Source organism: Panulirus ornatus, chromosome 32 (assembly GCF_036320965.1).
Source record: "Panulirus ornatus isolate Po-2019 chromosome 32, ASM3632096v1, whole genome shotgun sequence".
In the NCBI taxonomy this organism is placed as follows: domain Eukaryota; kingdom Metazoa; phylum Arthropoda; class Malacostraca; order Decapoda; family Palinuridae; genus Panulirus; species Panulirus ornatus.
Window position 1 is genome coordinate 18,768,733 of NC_092255.1, and position 19,894 is coordinate 18,788,626.

The following is a 19,894-nucleotide window of genomic DNA, read 5'->3' on the forward strand; positions in this document are numbered from 1 at the left end:
GAGTGGTTGTGCTTGAAACCTAATGGTAGGAAAGGAAAAGGTATGACGAAAATGAAATGTTTGAGAATTATGTGGTCATTAGCAGGGTTGATTATGTGGGAAATAGTCTGAAAAAGTGGTTTGTCGGTAAATACATTTTGATTGAGAAGACTGACTAATGAATGCTAAAATTGTTTGGGTGATTAGAGAGGATGAGTGATGAGAGACTGACAAAGATATAAGCATCTTAGCCCAACTTCCACCTCATGATTCACCGTAACCCCCCTCTCCCTCCTCCATCCTCCTCCACCACACACACACACACACACACACACACACACGTTTCTATCATCTGTCATGTCAACTTCCTCGTACCTAAGTGACTCCAATTCCTCTAGCTCTTCCTAATTTGAAATCAGACTCAAACCATCCTCCATCAACTCCTCTCTTACATCTCATACCCTTACTTCTTTGCTCGCATTTACTTTCAACTTTCTCCATGTCCACAATATTCCAGCCTTTGTCACTTCCTTACAAATTGGAACTGCTTCACCTCTTATGCCATCTACCCAACCTATACGTTCTGCAGACTCGCTATACATTTACCTCTCCTGCCATCCCATCCACAGAGGAAACAGCCGTGGTGCCATCGTGTACTTAATGCAGACACACCTTCACCAGGAAACACTCACCCTTCCTCTTCACTGCTCACACACCTGCCTTGATTAACAGCCTGGTAAGAACGCCTCCCTGAGTTTTGTGACTTTCTGTTTACCATACATGTTCCTAGGACCCTCCATAAGACGTCTGTGTGAACCTTGTCATGTGCTTTTTGCAGACCTATAGTGACACCTACACGTCACTCTCTCCAAGCTTTTCTCTCAGGCGTTCTTCAAGGGAAGCGCTTGGTCCCCAAATTCTTTACCTCTCTTGAAACGCCGTCGCTCCTTCATGCTCAGGTGTTCTATACATGACGCTACCCAGTCAGGCAGCACTCTACCATGTACCTAACCAGGTATACTTTATAGATGTGTATCTCGATAAATTGAATGGATTTCCCTCATTTGACTTTATATACAGGAACACTATACATGTACCCAGTCAGTCCTCATGTTACTTTATAACGCCATCAAAGAATGTGGGAAAGATATGAAATTTTTTTTCTAGTTGCGTTTTAGAGGCATTAAACGTAGCTAAGAAGTGTCCGTCTCATTGAGAATTATTGACTAATTTTTGACTCTACAGCGACAGTTGAGACGAGGCAAGAAAGTCGCTCGAACACAAAAAGAAAATGAAGAAAAATCGCTCATAATAACCAGTACTGAAATATGATTCGGGGTTTATTATGATCCTGGATGTCTCAACAATTCCACCTTTTTCTTTAAGCATCACCTTCTTAGACGCAGGAGCGGAGGTGCAGGTCATATTCTTCTCTTCCATGATACACTAACTCCTGATTTTCTAGTGATCCCCAAGAACATCCAAAGGACATTATAGTACTCATTTCACACTGCCTTCCTGGTCACCAGCAGACACCACACCTGATTCGGTCACTTAGGAAGGAGAACAAGATGCAGAGAAGTTACAGTAAAGTGTTTTAAAGTCTCAAAAATGTTTCTGGAAAGACTTGTACTCGTTTTTACACTCTGCATTTTATATATTGGTAAGAAATAACATTACAATATTTCCAGTGGTAAAGGAAAACTGTCAGACCCATTTATAAACATCAGTATAGATGAAAGGACAATCATCAACTCTGAGACTCACAGTTGCCACCATAAAAGTCTGTAGCAATCCAGATTTATAATGCCAAAATACAGCTAGAGAACAACCTCAGTCATAATCCTTGATCCACCAACAGGAGACAGGCCATTAATCTCCCGTTCGGTGGCCGTGTCCACACCTTGGTGAACTGTATCCGTCTGTGGCTAGGCTTCGTCTGGCTTTTCATAAACTGTTTGTACAGAACACCGCCACTTGTCTGCGCGTTTGAGGCTAAAGCTGTTACTAAACGTGATTTGTCTATGGTAAAACAATCTGTCGCAAAATATGGTGCTTTTTTATTGTTTGGATTCTTCAATGTGATTTATTGTACGTATAGGTCACTTTGAGTGCTGCTAGGCCATGCGTGCTGCCCCACTTATATAGTTAGGGTCCCAGGGGATGGAAGTTCAGTAGTATCCAATAAGTATTTTCAGGATCATTGACAAGTATCATCTGACATCTATACTTTCTTTTTCCAATTATCAGTTTCTCATGGTATCTATTCTAAGTTCCTGTTTCTCCTGATTAACTTCACACATTACCTTGAAAGTTAAAATACATAAGATCAATATAATCGTTAGTCTGTAATGGTTTCTTTTACCCAGGATCCAGGGGTTGGAACCCATATATTTGACCCTCTAAACCTGTAATACACGGACCGGGAAATGGTTACCTAGGTCCCAACGGATAAAAAACTGGCCCAGTTTACGCACATCCACCGTTATTCAGCACTTACGTAAATCCGTACAGACCCCGCCCTTGATATTGATACATTTTTTATGATCATCCAGGTAGGTAGGTTTGAATGCCCCCGCTGGTATATAAGACCTGGTCACCGTGGCCACCAACAGACAGCTCCTCCCTCCTGTGTCAACATGAACGCTCTGGTGAGTTCCCTCTTACTAATAATTTAGTTTTCATTTGTTTGAAATAATGTATACCAGAACCGGCATATGATGATGAAATCTATATAATCAGCTTCAGTTATATTACATCAAATGTTAATAAAATTATCTGAACCATTATCATTACAGACAGTGGTTACTCTTGCGGCCGTTGCTGCGTGCAGCGTGGCCCAGCTGCCATGGTATCCAGGACTCTATGGTGCGCACCCCGGTCTCCACCCATGGTACAGAAGTGGTATGCCACTCATGCCTCAACCCACCATGAAGGCTATGGCTCCCATGCCTATGGCTTACAACATGGCTCCCATCGCCGCTATGGCACCTATCTACTCCCAGTATGATGCTCAGAACGAGTTCGGTCAGTACTCCTTCGGCTACAACGCTGGTCTCAGCGCCCGCAATGAGATGCGTGACGCCTTCGGCAATGTGCGTGGCTCATACAACTACCTGGACACCGACGGTAAGGTGCAGACCCAGCACTACGTAGCCGATGCCCTGGGTTACCGTGTCTCCGGCACCAACCTGCCTGAGGCTCCCGCCCCAGCTGCCCCTCAGTACACTCCAGAGGTCGCCGCCGCTAGGGCCGCCCACCAGGCAGCTTACAACGAGGCTGCAGCTGCCACCTCTGCCGCTCCCACAACTCCTTAGAGAAGCTGAGTTAAAGCCGCCTGTCTCCCGTCCTACCCATTTACGCTGAAGCTCCTGACATCACCGACTACACTTGAAATTCCAGCCTCAGTTCCACCGTTACTTCCCTTGTTGCCGTCCGTAACCCTCTTACTTTGATCTTTTAACCTAAATCAAGCTGTCTCCTACGGCAGGGAACAAGCCACCTCAAGAGCCTCGGTCCCTGTGTCACTGCTACCTGGTCTAGGTGTGTAGAGCACCTGTCATGAAGGACTTCATCCATGACTGAAGCAATTATCACACTGGAGGATACATGATGTAAGAGAACGTGTCTAAATGATCTAGTTATCATAAGAGTATCCAACTTCATACCAAGTGTTGCCACACCTGTATGACCAAGCAGATATCACAAGATCATGTTGACCTAAGTCGATGATATATTAAATTTCCTTTTATAAATAAATGATTATCGATATACTTTCCTTGTTTTTAACAACCTGGATGTAAGAGATGATATGTTTCCATAACTTCCAGATGTGTGTGAGTAGTGATAATGACAATATAAACTGATTTCAATGTTTACATGTTTGCCTAAGAAAATGCCATACTTGATATTTTTCGCCCCATAGATCAATCCTTATAGTTCCCTCCAAAGACCCTCGTGATCCGTAACTACAAATGACATATTGAGTGTTTAGGAAAGACATGAGAAAGTAAAAGAGTCACAGATCTTAGTGTTGAAGAGCAAGGCGACCCATTTTCTTGTTTCCAACTGCCATATACAGTGAAGCAGAGTCGAAGGGGAAATGAAACCAAACGCTAGCATAAGACATGTGAGTTGATACTTGAGGTCAGATTAGGAGAGCTCTTAAGTCGGGTTACTTTGGACTCGATACTGTGAAGTAAGTAGATGGAGCAAGGCCCTTTCAAGATGTGAGAGCAGGACTTTATATACAAGGACAAATCAGTCTCCTGTATAATTGGTGCATCTGTTAAGGAGAGATTCTTTGGCATATGAAGAGGACCACAAATGTTCTTTGAAGGAAGACATTTATATGTATAATGTTGAGTTTCAAAAACAGATTAAATAATGCTAAGATTATGTGATACTAAGTATGTTTATCGGAAAATATGGAAATGTAATTAGAGGTTTTAGAAAAGAGAACCAGCAAGAGGTAATTGCGCCTTAAAGACATGATACTTAGGTCGGTGTCGTCTCGTGTAAAGGAAAACCTTCACCAAATCTGCTTTTATAGAGACAGTGGAAAAGAGGCAGGACGTATATCGAGATAAAGATGACTGAGCTAAATACCCTAGTTTAAGTTCGGTTTATCTTAAACCTGAATATCCCGCTTCCCATCCCGCATTCCTATTTCTATCTGCTACAACCAGATTAGATTTAACACACCCAGTAATGTCACAGTATGAAGTACTACAGGCATTCATGCTGTTAGAGATATTCTTAAGATAATGACTTAAGTCAACCGAAGACTACCACCACACCTAACTATTTACACTTTAGGAGTGTTACACCAGTTTGTATTATACCAACGTGAGGTAAATCCAGTCGTAATATACCAAGTTGTATTGAGTTCTTTCGTAGTGCACCCAGAAGCACTTCAGCCATGACATACTTGCATTACCCACATTCCTGTATATCGAGACAACGGTTGGCGAGCCATTTTGGTAAAGGGCTTAATATACGACACTTAAAAGGCCTTAGAGTTCCAGGACTGAACAGAATCGTTTTTCTTCACCGTAATTGTTAACTGTATCATGTACACTGGCGTCAATTGTCATGATGCAGGTAAGCGATAACCAACACTGGAATACGAATGTGTTTTATGATAATCCTGGTTACCCAGCTACCCACCTTTCACCCTTTCAGTGTAGACAGCAGTAGAGATACACACCATACTTGTGTACTCGAGAAGTTACAAAACACGTGAATTTTTGACACAGCAAAATATACCAAAATGACATGAAAACTATTATATCGTGTTTCCTTCCAGACACCAACAGACGTCCAGACCAATCCCAGTATTATTCTGTTGAAATACCATTTCATAAATTTGGATAGATTGTCATAAGAATGCTCGCAGTAACATGCAGTTCTTACAGTGTACATCTTAAAATCTGTTCTTTACTGAAAAAGTATAAAAAGACGGTCGTACCTATTCCATCTCTGGCCACCTCACCTGAACGGCGTATGGCATTGTTCAGTGGTATAGTTACTCGTCCTGCCAGATTCCCTCTCCGTACATACCATACTGCCGCCGTAGCCTTCACTCTCAACAGTAGAATATTGTCCAGAAAGTACGTCACCCCAACAGCAAGAAATTCATATCCTGCTAAAGAAATGTATGAATTGTTATTGACATAATGAAATAACGTCGTTGGCCAAAATAACTCTAATTGTAATATCAACCTGGTCTTATAAAGTACAACTGAGTTTTATGTTCTTAGATTTACCAACCCTGTAAAGATTTGAAATGATGGAGGCACAAAATGATTATCATGATACTGATATTGCTTACCACGTTAAGTAGCTTATCAGTACATGATAATCACTGATAAGTACAAGAAAAATGTTATATGAATTAACAGTACTTCCATGGATATGTAAATCCACACGGACCCCACCCTTCATTTTTTATCATCCAGGTAAAGTTTTCGGCAGCTCCCGCTAGTATATAAGACGCTGGGCACAGGAGCCAGCAGCAGACAGCTCCTCCCTCCTGTGTCAACATGAACGCTCTGGTAAGTTCCTTCTTACTAGCTGTATATTTTCTATATGATAGAATCTACACCTAAGAGGTTAACATGCTGAAGAACTTATGTGAAGTTGTTCCATTATTTTACGAGTATTTATACTAAAATAAATGTCAACTGTTATCATTGCAGAAGGTGTTTACTCTTGCGGCCGTTGCTGCGTGCAGCGTGGCCCAGCTGCCATTCCATCCAGGACTCTATGGTGCGTACCCCGGTCTCCACCCATGGTACAGGAGTGGTATGCCACTCATCCCACAACCCACCATGAAGGCTATGGCTCCCATACCTGGTCCTTACAACATGGCTCCCTTCGCCTCCATGGCACCTATCTACTCCCAGTATGGTGCTCAGAATGAATTTGGCCAGTACGCCTTCGGCTACAACGCTGGTTTCAACGCTCGTGCTGAGATGCGTGACGCCTTCGGCAATGTGCGCGGCTCATTCAACTACCTGGACGCCAACGGCCAGATGCAGTCCCAACAGTACGTGGCCGATGCCCTGGGCTTCCGTGTGGCCGGCACCAACCTGCCTGAAGCTCCCGCCCCAGCTGTCCCCGAGTACAGTCCAGAGGTCGCCGCCGCTAGGGCCGCCCACCAGGCAGCTCACGTTGAGGCCACAGCTGGCACTCGCCAGAAGCGTTCCCTTATGGTCGCCCCCAACGCCACCCCTTTCCACCGCTTTTCCTATGGCTTTCCATCTCCCATGAACTTCCCCCACCCTGCCATGATGGGCTCCGCTCTTCCCTACAGTGCTGGTTTCCCCGCCTACGCCGCCGCCCCAGGCTTCATGCCCTACGCTGGTCTTCCCGCCCTCACCTACGGCTCCGCCGCCCCTGCTGCTCCACTTGACGCTGAGGTCCTCCGTGTTGAAAACAACCCAAATCACGCTGTCTCCTACCGTGTGTACTAGTGGCCAAGAGGAACCCAAATCCCGCTGTCTCCTGCTACTTGGTCTAGGCGTGTAGAGCACCTGTCATGGACGAATTACTCTAAGGATGATATATATGCAACACCGAAGACTTCTGTTGATTAAAGAAATGTCCAGATCAAACTTTAAAGAAAATGATAATGAATCTTTGGCTATCATGAGAGTATCAGAAATCAAACCAGGTGTTGATACGCCATTGTGACCAAGCAGGTATTGCTCAAACGTGATCATGTTGACCCACCTTAATGTGATCTTTATTTCCTTTTATAAATAAAGAGTAATCTACATTATGTCTCGTTTTTCTCTACTTTGGGTTCAGAGATGATATATATATGTATACTGTATTAATTCCTGACTTAAATGGGTTTCGAACCAAGAGAATGTTTAACGTGGTAGTTTTAAGAAGTATTTTGGAGGTCAGAACACTGGTAGGCTAAAGATGGGTACATTCAAGGATATAATGAACCACACCAGACTTGATGGGTGTGAGTTGTTGGGCTTCAACGCAAAGGATAGGAAAATGATGGAAATTAAAAGCCATAGGGTAATATGTGGTTATGAAGCGGATGCAAATTGAATCCCAGAGGATAATATGTGGTCATAAGGTGGATGCATAGTGTAGGAAATAACAGTCTGAAAGAGTGATGCTGTAGTAAATACATTCTGATGGAGAGGATCGACTAGTTTCTGCTAAAATTGTTTGGGTGCATGGAGAGGATGAGTGATGAGAGACTGACAAAGACATGGCCATAAGTATTTGGGGAACCTAAAGAGGAGATAGTAGAGTGGAATAGATAAAACTCTTAGGTTACCCAGACCTAAATACTAAGGAGGGCGTGAGTCTATTGGATAGAATGAATTTGGTGATTGTTATAAAGGGAGCGACGTGCTGCAGTGGCTTAAGCAAAGACATATGAGGCAGCTCACATAGTCTTTGATTTCAGTACGTTCCACATATAACAGCCTCATTCACTGCATCCTCCCATCTCTTCTTTGTTATCATCCTCGTCTGACATATAGATCCAATATAGTTAGTCTCATCATTTTTCATCTCTTTCATCTGCCTGACCATTTCAGCACACCGTGGTTGACCCTCTCTCAGTCACACTGCACTCACTGTAGTATCACAATTCAATGATGTCATTACCCTCTCTCAGTCACACTGCACTCACTGTAGTATCACAATTCAATGATGTCATTCCTTACATGATCAACCTGCGTCATCAACCCCTAGATCCACATCCACATCCACATCAACCCCTATCTACTTTTTCCCGACACCGGCCTCTTGTTTCACATGCCTGCCAGTGGACCCCCCATCTTCCAATCCTATGATCCAACGTAGCCCACACGATTCTACCCTTTGCCATGTCAACTTCCAGGTATCCAAGGGCCTCCATTTCCTCCAGTTCTCCCCCATTTGAGATCAGTCTCAAACGATCCTGCATTACCTCCTCTGCTACAGCCCATATCCTTACTTTTGCTCGCATTTGTTTCAACTTTCTCAGTTTACACAATATCCCAGACTTTGTCACTTGCTTATACATAAGAACTACCACACCTCCTATGCCATCTGGCCGCCCTATACGTGCTGCAGACCCGCTATCCCGTCCACATACAACCATGATGACACCACATTCTCAGATGAGACACTCTTTCTCCTAGAGTCAGTCACTCACCTCTCCTCCTCCCTGCTCGCGCACATCTTCCTCCCCGCCCGCGCACATCCTCCTCCCCGCCCGCACACATGCCTTAACATCCCTGTAAGAGCACGTCCCGGAGCTAAGTCGAACCCTCTTTTCATAACTTCGTGGGGACCTTCCATGAGACATCTGTATCTCTAGAACTTGAATGTATTTCCACCCCATGGCCTAAATACAGGAACACTGTACATGCACTCATCCAGTCCTCATATGTCACTTCCATTGTAGCGCCATCAAAGGATATGGGAAAGATATGAGAGGTGTGTGGAAGAGAAGTAGACACAAGTTGCGTTTTAGAGGCACTGAACACAACTAGAATGTGTCCATCTTAGTGGGAATTATTGACTAAATCTGAGCTTATAGGCGAAAACGTGATCGAACACAAACGAAAACGAAGCAGAATCATTATTGATGACTAATATTGGAATGTGGATAGGGTCTGTATTGATCCTGGATGTCTCACTATCCATCTGTTCTTCCAAAAACATCATCTCTCACTCAACAGACAATGGTTTTTGTCTTAGAATAAACCAACTCTTGGTTTTCCAGTGATGCCCAAGAATACTTAAAAGGACATTAGAATATTTATTTTACTTGCCCTCCTGGACACCAAAAGACCATTAAACTGATCCAACTCTATGGTATACGTAAATATCACTGTAAATGTTGATAGTCGTGCTTGTTAAGGTTGCCTCTCGTATTCAAAAGAAAAAAAGTGCCTATGTGACGGTCTGGACGCCAGCTCAGCTGAAGATCCTGACTCACATCACTCAATAACACAGGACGATGTATCCGTCCACTTACGTCTCAACCATACACTGGCGGATTTAGTGAGGCGTATCTCAGTATTATCAATAGATATTAACTGACAATTGTATGCGTCCTACATCCATTTGATTACACTCTAATCATTTCTACTCCATTTCTACTTCATTTTTTTTGCAGACAGAATTTTTATTCATTGAGGTGAAAAATTTAGAAAGAGATCAATAAGATCATTTGGTCCTGAAGGCGTCTTTACCCTTCGTGCAATGGCTGGATCCCGAGTGTGTATGTGTGTGTCCCTCTAAACCTGTCATGCAGGAGTCTTGAAAAGGTTACCTGTATCCCATACCCCATCCAGTAAATAAAAACTGGAAGAGCGTACGGAAATTGATTTGGTCTTCCAGACTTATGTAAATTCGTGCAGACCCCGCCCTTCATGCTGATCTCTTTTTTGATCACCCAGGTGGGATTTTAGGCAGCTCGCGCAGGTATATAAGACGCGGTCACCGCGTCCACCAGCAGACAGCTCCTCCCTCCTGTGTCAACATGAACGCTCTGGTAAGCTACATCTTACTAATATTTTAGTTTTCAGATGTTTGAAATAATGTACACGTGAGCAGGCATATGATAACGTCATTTATGTAAATAAACGCAACTATTTTAGGTGAAATAGTATTAACTCAACTGTTATCATTGCAGACAGTGTTTTCTCTTGCGGTCGTTGCTGTGTGCAGCGGTGCCCAGCTGCCATGGTTTCCAGGAATGTATGGCGCGTACCCCGGTCTCCACCCATGGTACAGGAGTGGTATGCCACTCATGCCTCAACCTACCATGAAGGCTATGCCAATTGAAGCTGTAAACATCCAGGGTATGGCTCCCGCACCCATGCCTTACAACATGGCTCCCTTCGCTTCTATGGCACCTATCTACTCCCAGTATGGTGCTCAGAACGAGTTCGGTCAGTATTCCTTCGGCTATAACGCTGGTCTCAGCAGTCGCAAGGAGATGCGTGACGCCTTCGGCAACGTGCAAGGATTTTACAACTACCTGGACGCCGACGGTAAGGTGCAGACCCAGCACTATACTGCCGATGCCCTGGGCTACCGTGTAGCCGGCACCAACCTGCCTGAGGCTCCCGCCCCAGCTGTCCCCGAGTACACTCCAGAGGTCGCCGCCGCTAGGGCCGCCCACCAGGCAGCTCACAGCGAGGCCGCCTCTTCCTCCCCTAAGACTCCCTAGAGGAGCTGCATTATGGCCAACGACGCTGACACTCTTCCTTTGCTCTTCCTTCGGCTTCCTGAACTCCGACAACCCCACCCTGCCTCCTCTCTTCCCTCAACGATTCCCTCACCTCTCTACCGTACCTCACTGCATCTCATGGCTTCACCGCCTACACTACTCGAACCTCACTTTAGTCGCTGACGCTGCCACCGTCACCGTGAGCGACACCGCCGCCCAACTTGCCGTCCGAAGCCTCTCTCCCCTGAATTTCACGACCCGTATTGAGCTGTCAACTAGCACAGGGAGTGAGTGTCGTTGAACAGACTCTGTTCTGCTGTCTCTTGCTACCTGGTCTAGGTGTGTAGAGCACCTGTCATGGAGGACTTATTGCCTGATTGATACTAAGTGTTGACACATCTTTATGACCAAGGGGATAACGCATGAACCTCATGTTGATCTGTCTTTGTGATATCTATTCTCATTCTTCTTGAATAAACGATTATCGATATACTTTCCTTGTTTTTATCAACCTCGAAGAGGTTATATGTGGCAATGACTTATCTTCTTAGTATTGCTTGGGTTTTGATCAAGAAAATGATACAACCTACAAATATATTTCACTGATCTCTTTAGTCAAAAAAGTATTGTTGGTATTTTCTATGCTTCTGCACATGGTTTCGGTCTTTCTGTACACACACACACACATACACACACACACACACACACACACACACACCTCTACGTAGTCCAACTACTGACAGGTAGACAGCAAGGTATTGTTGTCGCGCGGCTTAGGACCAAGTCTCTACAATACGACTCTCAAAAGCGTATGACTCAAAGTGTCCATTAAGTGTTCTGAGGTCATGGAGATATGCTATCACCATACAGAACGTTCGTGAGCAATGCCATTACATTCAGAAAACTGAACAGGCTGCCGGTCACCCCAGAGGACATGAGTTCAAGAGAAAACAGCTCCGGCTCCCTTGATCAACCATAGGATGAATGTGCAACACAAAGCTACAATGGCCCTCATCCCCATGCACATTCTAGTAAAGGCCTTGGATGCACCACACTCTGTGTCTGGCCAAAAGAAAAGGATTCTGAATGGAATTGGACCGATACGCATGGCAAAGAACAAGGATGCCATCATGTTCGGTGGACTTCACTTGATATGGCACTGTGGAATACATAGGGAGGCGACCCAGAGGCTACTGGTAAGATCACTGCACTGCCACAGGCAGGTTACTGAGGTCTTGGGCACAAGCGGACTCCTTTGTTCCAGGTGCCTACCTCGCCAGAACTAGATATACCTATGAAGTTAATTGCTTTGGCTCTGGAAGCGCTCCTGCAAGGCGCCTTCCAGCATACTGAGCTAGATCTGAGTCGGTGGAGCTCAAAGAGGTCTGGAGATGCAATACTGACGACATTAATACCTTAAGAAGATCATCTAAACTAGACTATAAAGAATCTGATGATGAAGCTTTGGTTATCACGAGAGAATCTGATACCATTTCAATCCATTCTTCAATATCCTTCTCTAGCTTCCTTGTCCTTTGCTCTTCCCATTAAATGAGACGTATATCCTCATTGTCACACTCTATTCAGCCATATTTTCGATATGCCTGGACCATGTCAGCACACACTAGTCTGTCCCCGCTATCAGACTTCGCTTGTTACCACACCACATCTTTGTAACTGTCACACCTTGCACAACCAGACAGCCTCATGCCACATATCATATTTAGGCATTCCATTTCCAGAAAATCCACTCCTCTCCTCTCTTTTGCATGCAAGGGGCGGGACTCTGTCGTGCATAACCCTTTCGGTGTCTACTGTACCTGCAAACGTATTCAAGTTTCACTACACAAACACTTGCTTCTTCCACACACTCTTAATGCTCTTAGAACCTAGTCACCCTTTATTGTTTTCCATCCAATGCCACATCCAATCCCAGCTACCTAGATCTCTCCATCCTCTATTCAGTGTCACAGTGAAACCATCCTGTCTCAGATGGTGAATGTGCTGGTAGTTAGATATACCTCAGGATGGTATGAGGCACTACGTAGGTTGATCATGTCAGTAATGTATGTCAGTGTGGTGTTTGGTGGTGGGAGTAGACTAATTGAGAAGGCCGGCCAGGGTATGCGTATAGGAAGGATGAGTGATGAGAGACTCACGAAGAGGATCTATGTGTCAAGAGTTAAGGGACCTAAGGGAAAGGGGGAAGACCAAGGAGGGCATTGAAGTTTTAGATGAAGGATGATTTTGCGGAATGGGACCTGAACGCTAAGGGGTGCGACAGAGATAAGATCAGTGGTATATAGTTTTTTAGGCACTATAAATATATATATATATATATATATATATATATATATATATATATATATATATATATATATATATATATAAGGATGCAAATGAGACCATTGTTCGTTTGTTCATAGGTGGGAAAGTTAGAAAAATTAAGAATGTTTTTGATACATCAACAGTCATTAGAATGTAGAAACGAGGAAAAAAATTCAGATATTTCGGTATTAGAGTGAATGATACTAACAGTTTCTACATATTCGTCATTGAACCACAATTCTGTAAGAAAGGAGCGATAACCAAAAGTTGAGAAAAACCAGGAAATTGTACACGTAATTCTTTTTATTCGTTAGAGAAAATTAAGATTATATCCTACTACTTCAACATGATTAAGCTTGTGCAATATCTGCTTGGTCGTAATGGCGTATCAACATGTGTTTTGGACTTTGACTTTCTTATGACAACTAAAGATTTATCCTACAATCCTTCACAGTCTGGTTTGGACTTTCCTTTAGTCGATCAAAGCAAGTCGTCCATGACAGATGCTCTACACGCCTAGACCAGGTAGCAGGAGACAGCGGGAGTGTGGCTGCTGGACGCCACTAGTACACACGGTAGGAGACAGCGTGATTTGGGTTGTTTTCAACACGGAGGACCTCAGCGTCAAGGGGAGCAGCTGGGGCGGCGGAGCCGTAGGTGAGGGCGGGGTGACCAGCGTAGGGCATGAAGCCTGGGGCTGCGGCGTAGGCGGGGAAGCCAGCACTGTAGGGAAGAGCGGAGCCCATCATGGCAGGGTGGGGGAAGTTCATGGGAGATGGAAGCCATAGGAAAAGCGGTGGAAAGGGGTGGCGTTGGGGGCGACCATAACAGAGCGCCTCTGGCGAGTGCCAGCTGTGGCCTCGTTGTGAGCTGCCTGGTGGGCGGCCCTAGCGGCGGCGACCTCGGGAGTGTACTCGGGGACAGCAGGAGCGGGAGCCTCAGGCAGGTTGGTGCCGGACACACGGTAACCCAGGGCATCAGCTACGTAGTGCTGGGTCTGCACCTTACCGTCGGCGTCCAGGTAGTTGAATGATCCTTGCACATTGCCGAAGGCGTCACGCATCTCATTGCGGGCGCTGAAGCCAGCGTTGTAGCCGAAGGAATACTGACCAAATTCGTTCTGAGCACCATACTGGGAGTGAATAGGTGCCATAGAGGCGAAGGGAGCCATGTTGTAAGGACCAGGTATGGGAGCCATAGCCTTCATGGTGGGTTGTGGGATGAGTGGCATACCACTCCTGTACCATGGGTGGAAACCGGGGTACGCACCATAGAGTCCTGGATGGAATGGCAGCTGGGCCACGCTGCACGCAGCAACGGCCGCAAGAGTAAACACCTTCTGCAATGATAACAGTTGACATTTATTATGACTATTTCTCATAAAGCTACTTCAGCATTATCGTGTAATCCCCATTGATATGTGCCTACTATGTCATGCATTATTTCAAACCCGTGAAAACTATGGGATTAGCAAGATCGGACTCACCAGAGCGTTCATGTTGACACAAGAGGGAGGAGCTGTCTGCTGGTGGCCGCTGTGACCACGGCTTATATACCAGCTGAAGCATCTTAACCTTCCTACCTGGATGAGGTAAAAAGAGGGTAAGGCCTGACCGGGTTTACCTTCGTATGGAAATACCGTTAATTTATACATAACTTTTTGCTTTTACGTATGGGTGATTACGATGTCTTACTATACTGCTTCTCTGAGCAAGTAAGGAGCATTCATATATGATTACGTTGTAGGCATCAGAGGGGGTGCTTCATTATGGTTAAGAAAGTAACCACTACAAGGAGTGTTTTTCTCTGGAAAAGAGATTGATTTACTTGGTCCCTCTCGAAATACGGTCAGAAACCTGCAGGAAAAGAAAAAATTGCATCCGATTTTGGGAAAACCATATCATTGCTTCGTTCTTACACGTAGGATATCTGACCTAGAGTAGAGACAACGATAAAACATGACCAAACTATCGACAAGTTTATTTTTTTCCCCAACTTTCACGGTGATACATATCAGTCAAAAAATATATTAGTAAAAACAGAGAATTGTCGTCAGACGTACACATATTGACTGATACTTGGTAAAGATCCTGGATATACTTGCCAACAAATTCATTAGTGTCTGGGTGAGACGTAAGTGGACTGAGACACCATTACCTCGTGTTATTAGGTAATGTGTGTAGGGACCTTCAATTCACCTGGGATCTTAACTCCTTATGTGGGACAGCCTTAACATGCATGCATGCACGCTCGCCAACCCTGACAGTCATATTTTTGTTTTCCAACTTTAAGATAAAGTATCCTTCGCAAAAACTACTTTTTGAACACTTTGTACTGCGAAGCCTCGGCAAATTTAGCAATAGTAGAAGGCTGAAAACACACACACACACACACACACACACACACACATACACACACACACACACACACACACACACATGCTTCTGCTGGCGTCACTGGAAATCGGTTTGTGAAGAGCCAGACGAAGCCTAGCCACGGTGACCGTCTACCAGCATTAGCTCACGCTCAACAATGGTATGTTAGTGGCCACTGCAGAGGCTATGGACGCTACTTTCTATAGGTGGATCAAAGGCGATTGCTGAGGTTATTCTGCCGTTGTATTTTGGTATAATACATTTAAGACACGTTACTCTTATATGGTGGTAACGGTGAGTCTCAGGGCTGATCTTCTTTGTTCTTTCATCTTGTACTATTCTTTATACATGGGTCTGAGTTTTGCTGTATTTCTATGTAAAGAAGAGGCAATCACATGTGACTAAATCCTGAATTGTATATTGTCTCCGAAATTGCATGTTATATGCGTATCACTTTGCGAAACTCCATCCAGATATAGCTATAATGGAGCAATATTGTGGCCATCTGTAAACTACGTGACACAAGTGAATTCCGAAAAGACAACATGGATAGGATTTAGACTTGGCAGAAATGATGGCTAAACATCACAATGCTAACTTTTCCCATTGAGGACTTCCCAGGTAATGTATTCTATTAGTCTATTCATATCGTAGCAAGTGTCTGTGTGGATTGTGTGCGGCACAAACCACGAAGGTCGGAAACCAGACAGACCACTGGGAAGGGTAGGAAAGGGGAGGGTGTGTGCTAGGGGTCGGTAGAGGGAATGGCCATGTGGGACTCGGGAGAGAGGATGTGCCTTTCAAGGACTGGTTAGGGAGAGGGAAGGAAGGGCCGTGCAGGGAGTCGGATCATGTGTCATGTAGTGGGGGAATATGTTTATGTGGAAGATGTCCGGCCGCTAAAACACCCCAAACAATCGAAGCTTCGAAATTAGGTTCGAAGCCGGCCGTAAAGCCTCGTAGCTTCAATAGAATTTCTGTATCTTATCCTCATCCCTTAAGGGAAGGACATTGTGATCGGTTGTCCGGGAAGGCATGGGAAATAAAGGTTTTCATGGCCCTATAGCCATCTTTGGATCACTGTGGAAAATCAGGCGTTTGTACATTTTGGAAGACAATAATGTGAACAGTACCACTGCTGTTGCTCTCCAGCAGGAGAGGTTTGCATATGGGAATCAGAGGTGGGGAGGGTTACATCCGCGACCTCTGTAAACCACGTTCGAATTCGAGTATTTGTTACTTGTTCCGCTCCACTTTCTTTTCCTCCGTCTTGTCTCGCCTCGTCCAGACTATCTGTTCACCTACGACTCGTTCATTTCACCATAGAGCACATCGCAATCTTGTTAACTTCAATGCCTCGTAACTCGATATCTGCCTACTTCACTTTCTTAAAACCCTTCATACCTCTCTCTCTCTCTCTCTCTCTCTCTCTCTCTCTCTCTCTCTCTCTCTCTCTCTCTCTCTCTCTCTCTCTCTCTCTCTCTCTCTCTCTCTCTCTGATGACGCTATGACCCCAACACTTGCTCTACATGTCTGCTACCAACCGTAGTTTTAATCTGTCATGGACACCCTCATGACGCAGGTAGCTAAGTCTTCTTACAAAAGACTAGAGTTTGTTTTCTAACACGATTATATACGTGCGTAGGAAGAGTTGCACCGTTTATACAGAGGATTGAATCGTCCTTGTTTGAATCACTGTTTATATATCATGAGAGGTTCATCCACTACCTCTGTACTCTATATAGTATGAGGTCTCAAAGGAACCCGTCTATCTTGGGCCACCATTGCCTTACGCTGGCGTTGTGTTTCATTCCCATTTCTATAGACATTACTTCAGTTTCTTCTTCCAAGAGATGGCTGCTTGTGTGCCAGCTCCAACACCTGGACTGGGCCACATTCTATAGCCTATATTATCTAGAAACTGGATCGTTATTTCCCAACAAACCTAAGCTCAAGAACTGTTTACCTCCTAATATGTTTTTCCTGTACAGTGAGAATATCTTTCTGTTGAAATATCTTTGGAGGGAAGAAGTCAAACCCATGTGCTATAGAATGAAGGAAAATATTAACTATGACGTTTCCATAAACATGTCGGTAAATAATGTTGGTAGTTTATATTTTCCTGATAAAAACACTCACTCATATCAAAAAAAAAGGAAGTCAAAGACATGTATCATCTTATTGTTGTAGGTTGATAGAAATGAGGGAAGTGTATCGATATAATCCTTTATTCATTAAATAGAAAAAAAATAGATTTGATGTTGGGTCAACATGAGCTTACTGAAGTGCTTGCTTGGTCATAAAGGCGCGTCAACACACGGTATGAAGTCTGTTACTCTTGTGGATCATCTCAACTCCAGGGTTGCCTCTGTGTCACTCAGAGATTCAGACCTTCATGGCAGGTGCTCTACACACCCAGACCAGGTAGCAGGTAGACAGAGGGGGGGTCATGGTTGTTCGTTGGCCCTTTTTCTCTTCGGTAGAAAGCAGAGTCGTACAGGGAGGAGGGCTCAGGACGGCCATAGGGGAGGCAACAGCATGAAATGTAGGTAGGGAGGGCGGCCGTGCATGGAATAACGAAGTCCAGGACAGGCAAAGTTCAGGGTAGTAGAGAAGCCATTGGTAAAGTGGAGGAAAGGGTCGGCTTTGGAGGTGGCGAGAACGTAGTATTTCTACTGAGTCGCAGGGGTGGCAGCGGCGGCAGCTGAAGCCTCGCTGTGAGCTGCCTGGTGAGCGGCCCTGGCGGCGGCGACCTCAGGAGTGTACTCGGGGACAGCTGGGGCGGGAGCCTCAGGCAGGTTGGTGCCGGACACACGGAAGCCCAGGGCATCGGCTACGTAGTGCTGGGTCTGCACCTTACCGTCGGCGTCCAGGTAGTTGTATGAGCCACGCACATTGCCGAAGGCGTCACGTGTCTCAGCGCGAGCGTTGAAACCAGCGTTGTAGCCGAAGGCGTACTGGCCAAATTCGTTCTGGGCACCATACTGGGAGTAGATAGGTGCCATGGAAGCGAAGGGAGCCATGTTGTAAGCCATAGGACCGGGAGCCATAGCCTTCATGGTGGGTTGAGGCATGAGTGGCAGACCACTTCTGTACCATGAGTGGAGACCGGGGTGGGCACCATAGAGTCCTGGATACCATGGCAGCTGAGCCCCGCTGCACACAGCAACGACCGCAAGAGAAACCACTGTCTGCAATGATAATACAAGATCGACTATGATAGTATCATATAATCACCATCTACAGTGTCGTGCATCATTACAAAATGATAAAAGCTGGAGCAATAGTAAGAGGGAACTCACCAGAGCGTTCATGTTGACACAGGAGGAGAGAGGAGCTGTCTGCTGGTGGCCGCTGTGACCACGTCTTATATACCTGTTGGGGATATCCTTACCCCGCACCTGGATGATCAAAAAATATACATGTGCGTTCAGGGCGGGGTCTGTACGAACTTACGTCAGTGCGGAAGAACATTTCTTACAAAAACTGTTCCAGTTTTTTCTGTCCTATGGGAATCAGGTAAACGTATTCGAGGATCCCGTATAGAGGTTCAGTGGGGCAAACATTTAGGATCGAACCACTGGACCCTAAGTAAAGACACCATCACAGCTGAAGGATCATTCTTTGGTTTAACTGGTTCTGGTAATCGGTCATAATTCCGTCTGTAGAAACGGAAATCTTGAGTCCATATTACCAAGATAATTCTCAGATTGTTGTATAAGATATGGATGTCAGTTGATGCTTGTTCATGATCCTGTAAACAAATCTCTCACGAAATGCATCAGTGTCTCGTCGAGACGTTAAGTGGACTGAGACATCGTCCTGTGTTATTGGAGAAGGTGAGGTGGGACTATCAGCTTCCATTCCCTTCCAGACCGTCACCTGCGTCCCTAATTTGAGGCAGCCTTAGCATCCGCACACCTGGCTTGATGCCACGATTTGTGTTGCTAAGGCAAAACAGACTCAGCAATAATCTTAAGCTTAAACATTTTGAACACTGCTGGCGGCACTGACCGACAGTTTATGAAGAGCCAGACGAAGCCCAGCCACGGTGACCGTCTACCAACGTTAGATCACGCTCAACAATGCTGTGAGTCTCATGCTTGATCTCGTTCCATGGTTAACACATGGATCAGTCAGTCTTCCTAATGCATGAAACAGAAAATATGAGATTACCTTCGACGAAGTCATGAAAGTTACAGATTTCACTAAACTTGACAGCTCTTCCATCCAGATCACACCAGCGGATATGAACCTCACAACCTCCAGAGGAGGATATTGTGATCAGTCTGGGTTGTGTTGCCTGTGTGTCAGGCGCGGCAGGTGAAGCAGGAGTGACAGGTGAAGCTGGAGCAACAGGTGAAGCAGGAGCGACAGGTGAAGTAGGAGCGACAGGTGAAGCAGGAGCGGCTGATGAAACAAAGTTTTACATATATAGTGATTTCTAGGACCTTACGAACCCAACCATGTGTCTGTGTATTATGTAAGACAAGAATGTGGCTTGGGCCTC

General features: G+C 45.1%; 6 protein-coding genes and 1 pseudogene across 6 annotated transcripts in view; 4 read left to right on the forward strand and 3 right to left on the reverse strand.

Moving 5' to 3' along the window:
* LOC139759112 (ras GTPase-activating-like protein IQGAP1) overlaps positions 1-19,894 on the forward strand; it is a 424,460-nt gene that overhangs the window by 145,213 nt on the left and 259,353 nt on the right. The gene's annotated exons all lie outside the window — the stretch shown is intronic.
* The window catches only part of LOC139759091 (uncharacterized), a 112,507-nt gene that overhangs the window by 59,140 nt on the left and 33,473 nt on the right, over positions 1-19,894 (reverse strand). The window lies entirely within an intron of this gene.
* Positions 2,588-3,752, forward strand: LOC139759318 (cuticle protein 6-like). Its single transcript, XM_071681445.1, has 2 exons — positions 2,588-2,630; positions 2,778-3,752. Exons 1-2 carry the CDS (start codon positions 2,619-2,621, stop codon positions 3,294-3,296), a joined length of 531 nt encoding a protein of 176 aa, XP_071537546.1. The 5' UTR covers positions 2,588-2,618; the 3' UTR covers positions 3,297-3,752.
* LOC139759319 (uncharacterized) lies at positions 5,999-7,258 on the forward strand. Its single transcript, XM_071681446.1, has 2 exons — positions 5,999-6,035; positions 6,180-7,258. Exons 1-2 carry the CDS (start codon positions 6,024-6,026, stop codon positions 6,954-6,956), a joined length of 789 nt encoding a protein of 262 aa, XP_071537547.1. The 5' UTR covers positions 5,999-6,023; the 3' UTR covers positions 6,957-7,258.
* On the forward strand, positions 9,930-11,173 carry LOC139759320 (uncharacterized). Its single transcript, XM_071681447.1, has 2 exons — positions 9,930-10,000; positions 10,142-11,173. Exons 1-2 carry the CDS (start codon positions 9,989-9,991, stop codon positions 10,679-10,681), a joined length of 552 nt encoding a protein of 183 aa, XP_071537548.1. The 5' UTR covers positions 9,930-9,988; the 3' UTR covers positions 10,682-11,173.
* Positions 13,301-14,535, reverse strand: LOC139759321 (uncharacterized; annotated as a pseudogene).
* On the reverse strand, positions 17,597-18,756 carry LOC139759322 (cuticle protein 7-like). The gene is made up of 2 exons (XM_071681448.1): positions 18,687-18,756; positions 17,597-18,575 (listed from the first exon to the last, which is right to left on the reverse strand). The coding sequence occupies exons 1-2, from the start codon at positions 18,696-18,698 to the stop codon at positions 18,057-18,059; spliced, it is 531 nt and encodes a 176-aa protein (XP_071537549.1). The 5' UTR covers positions 18,699-18,756; the 3' UTR covers positions 17,597-18,056.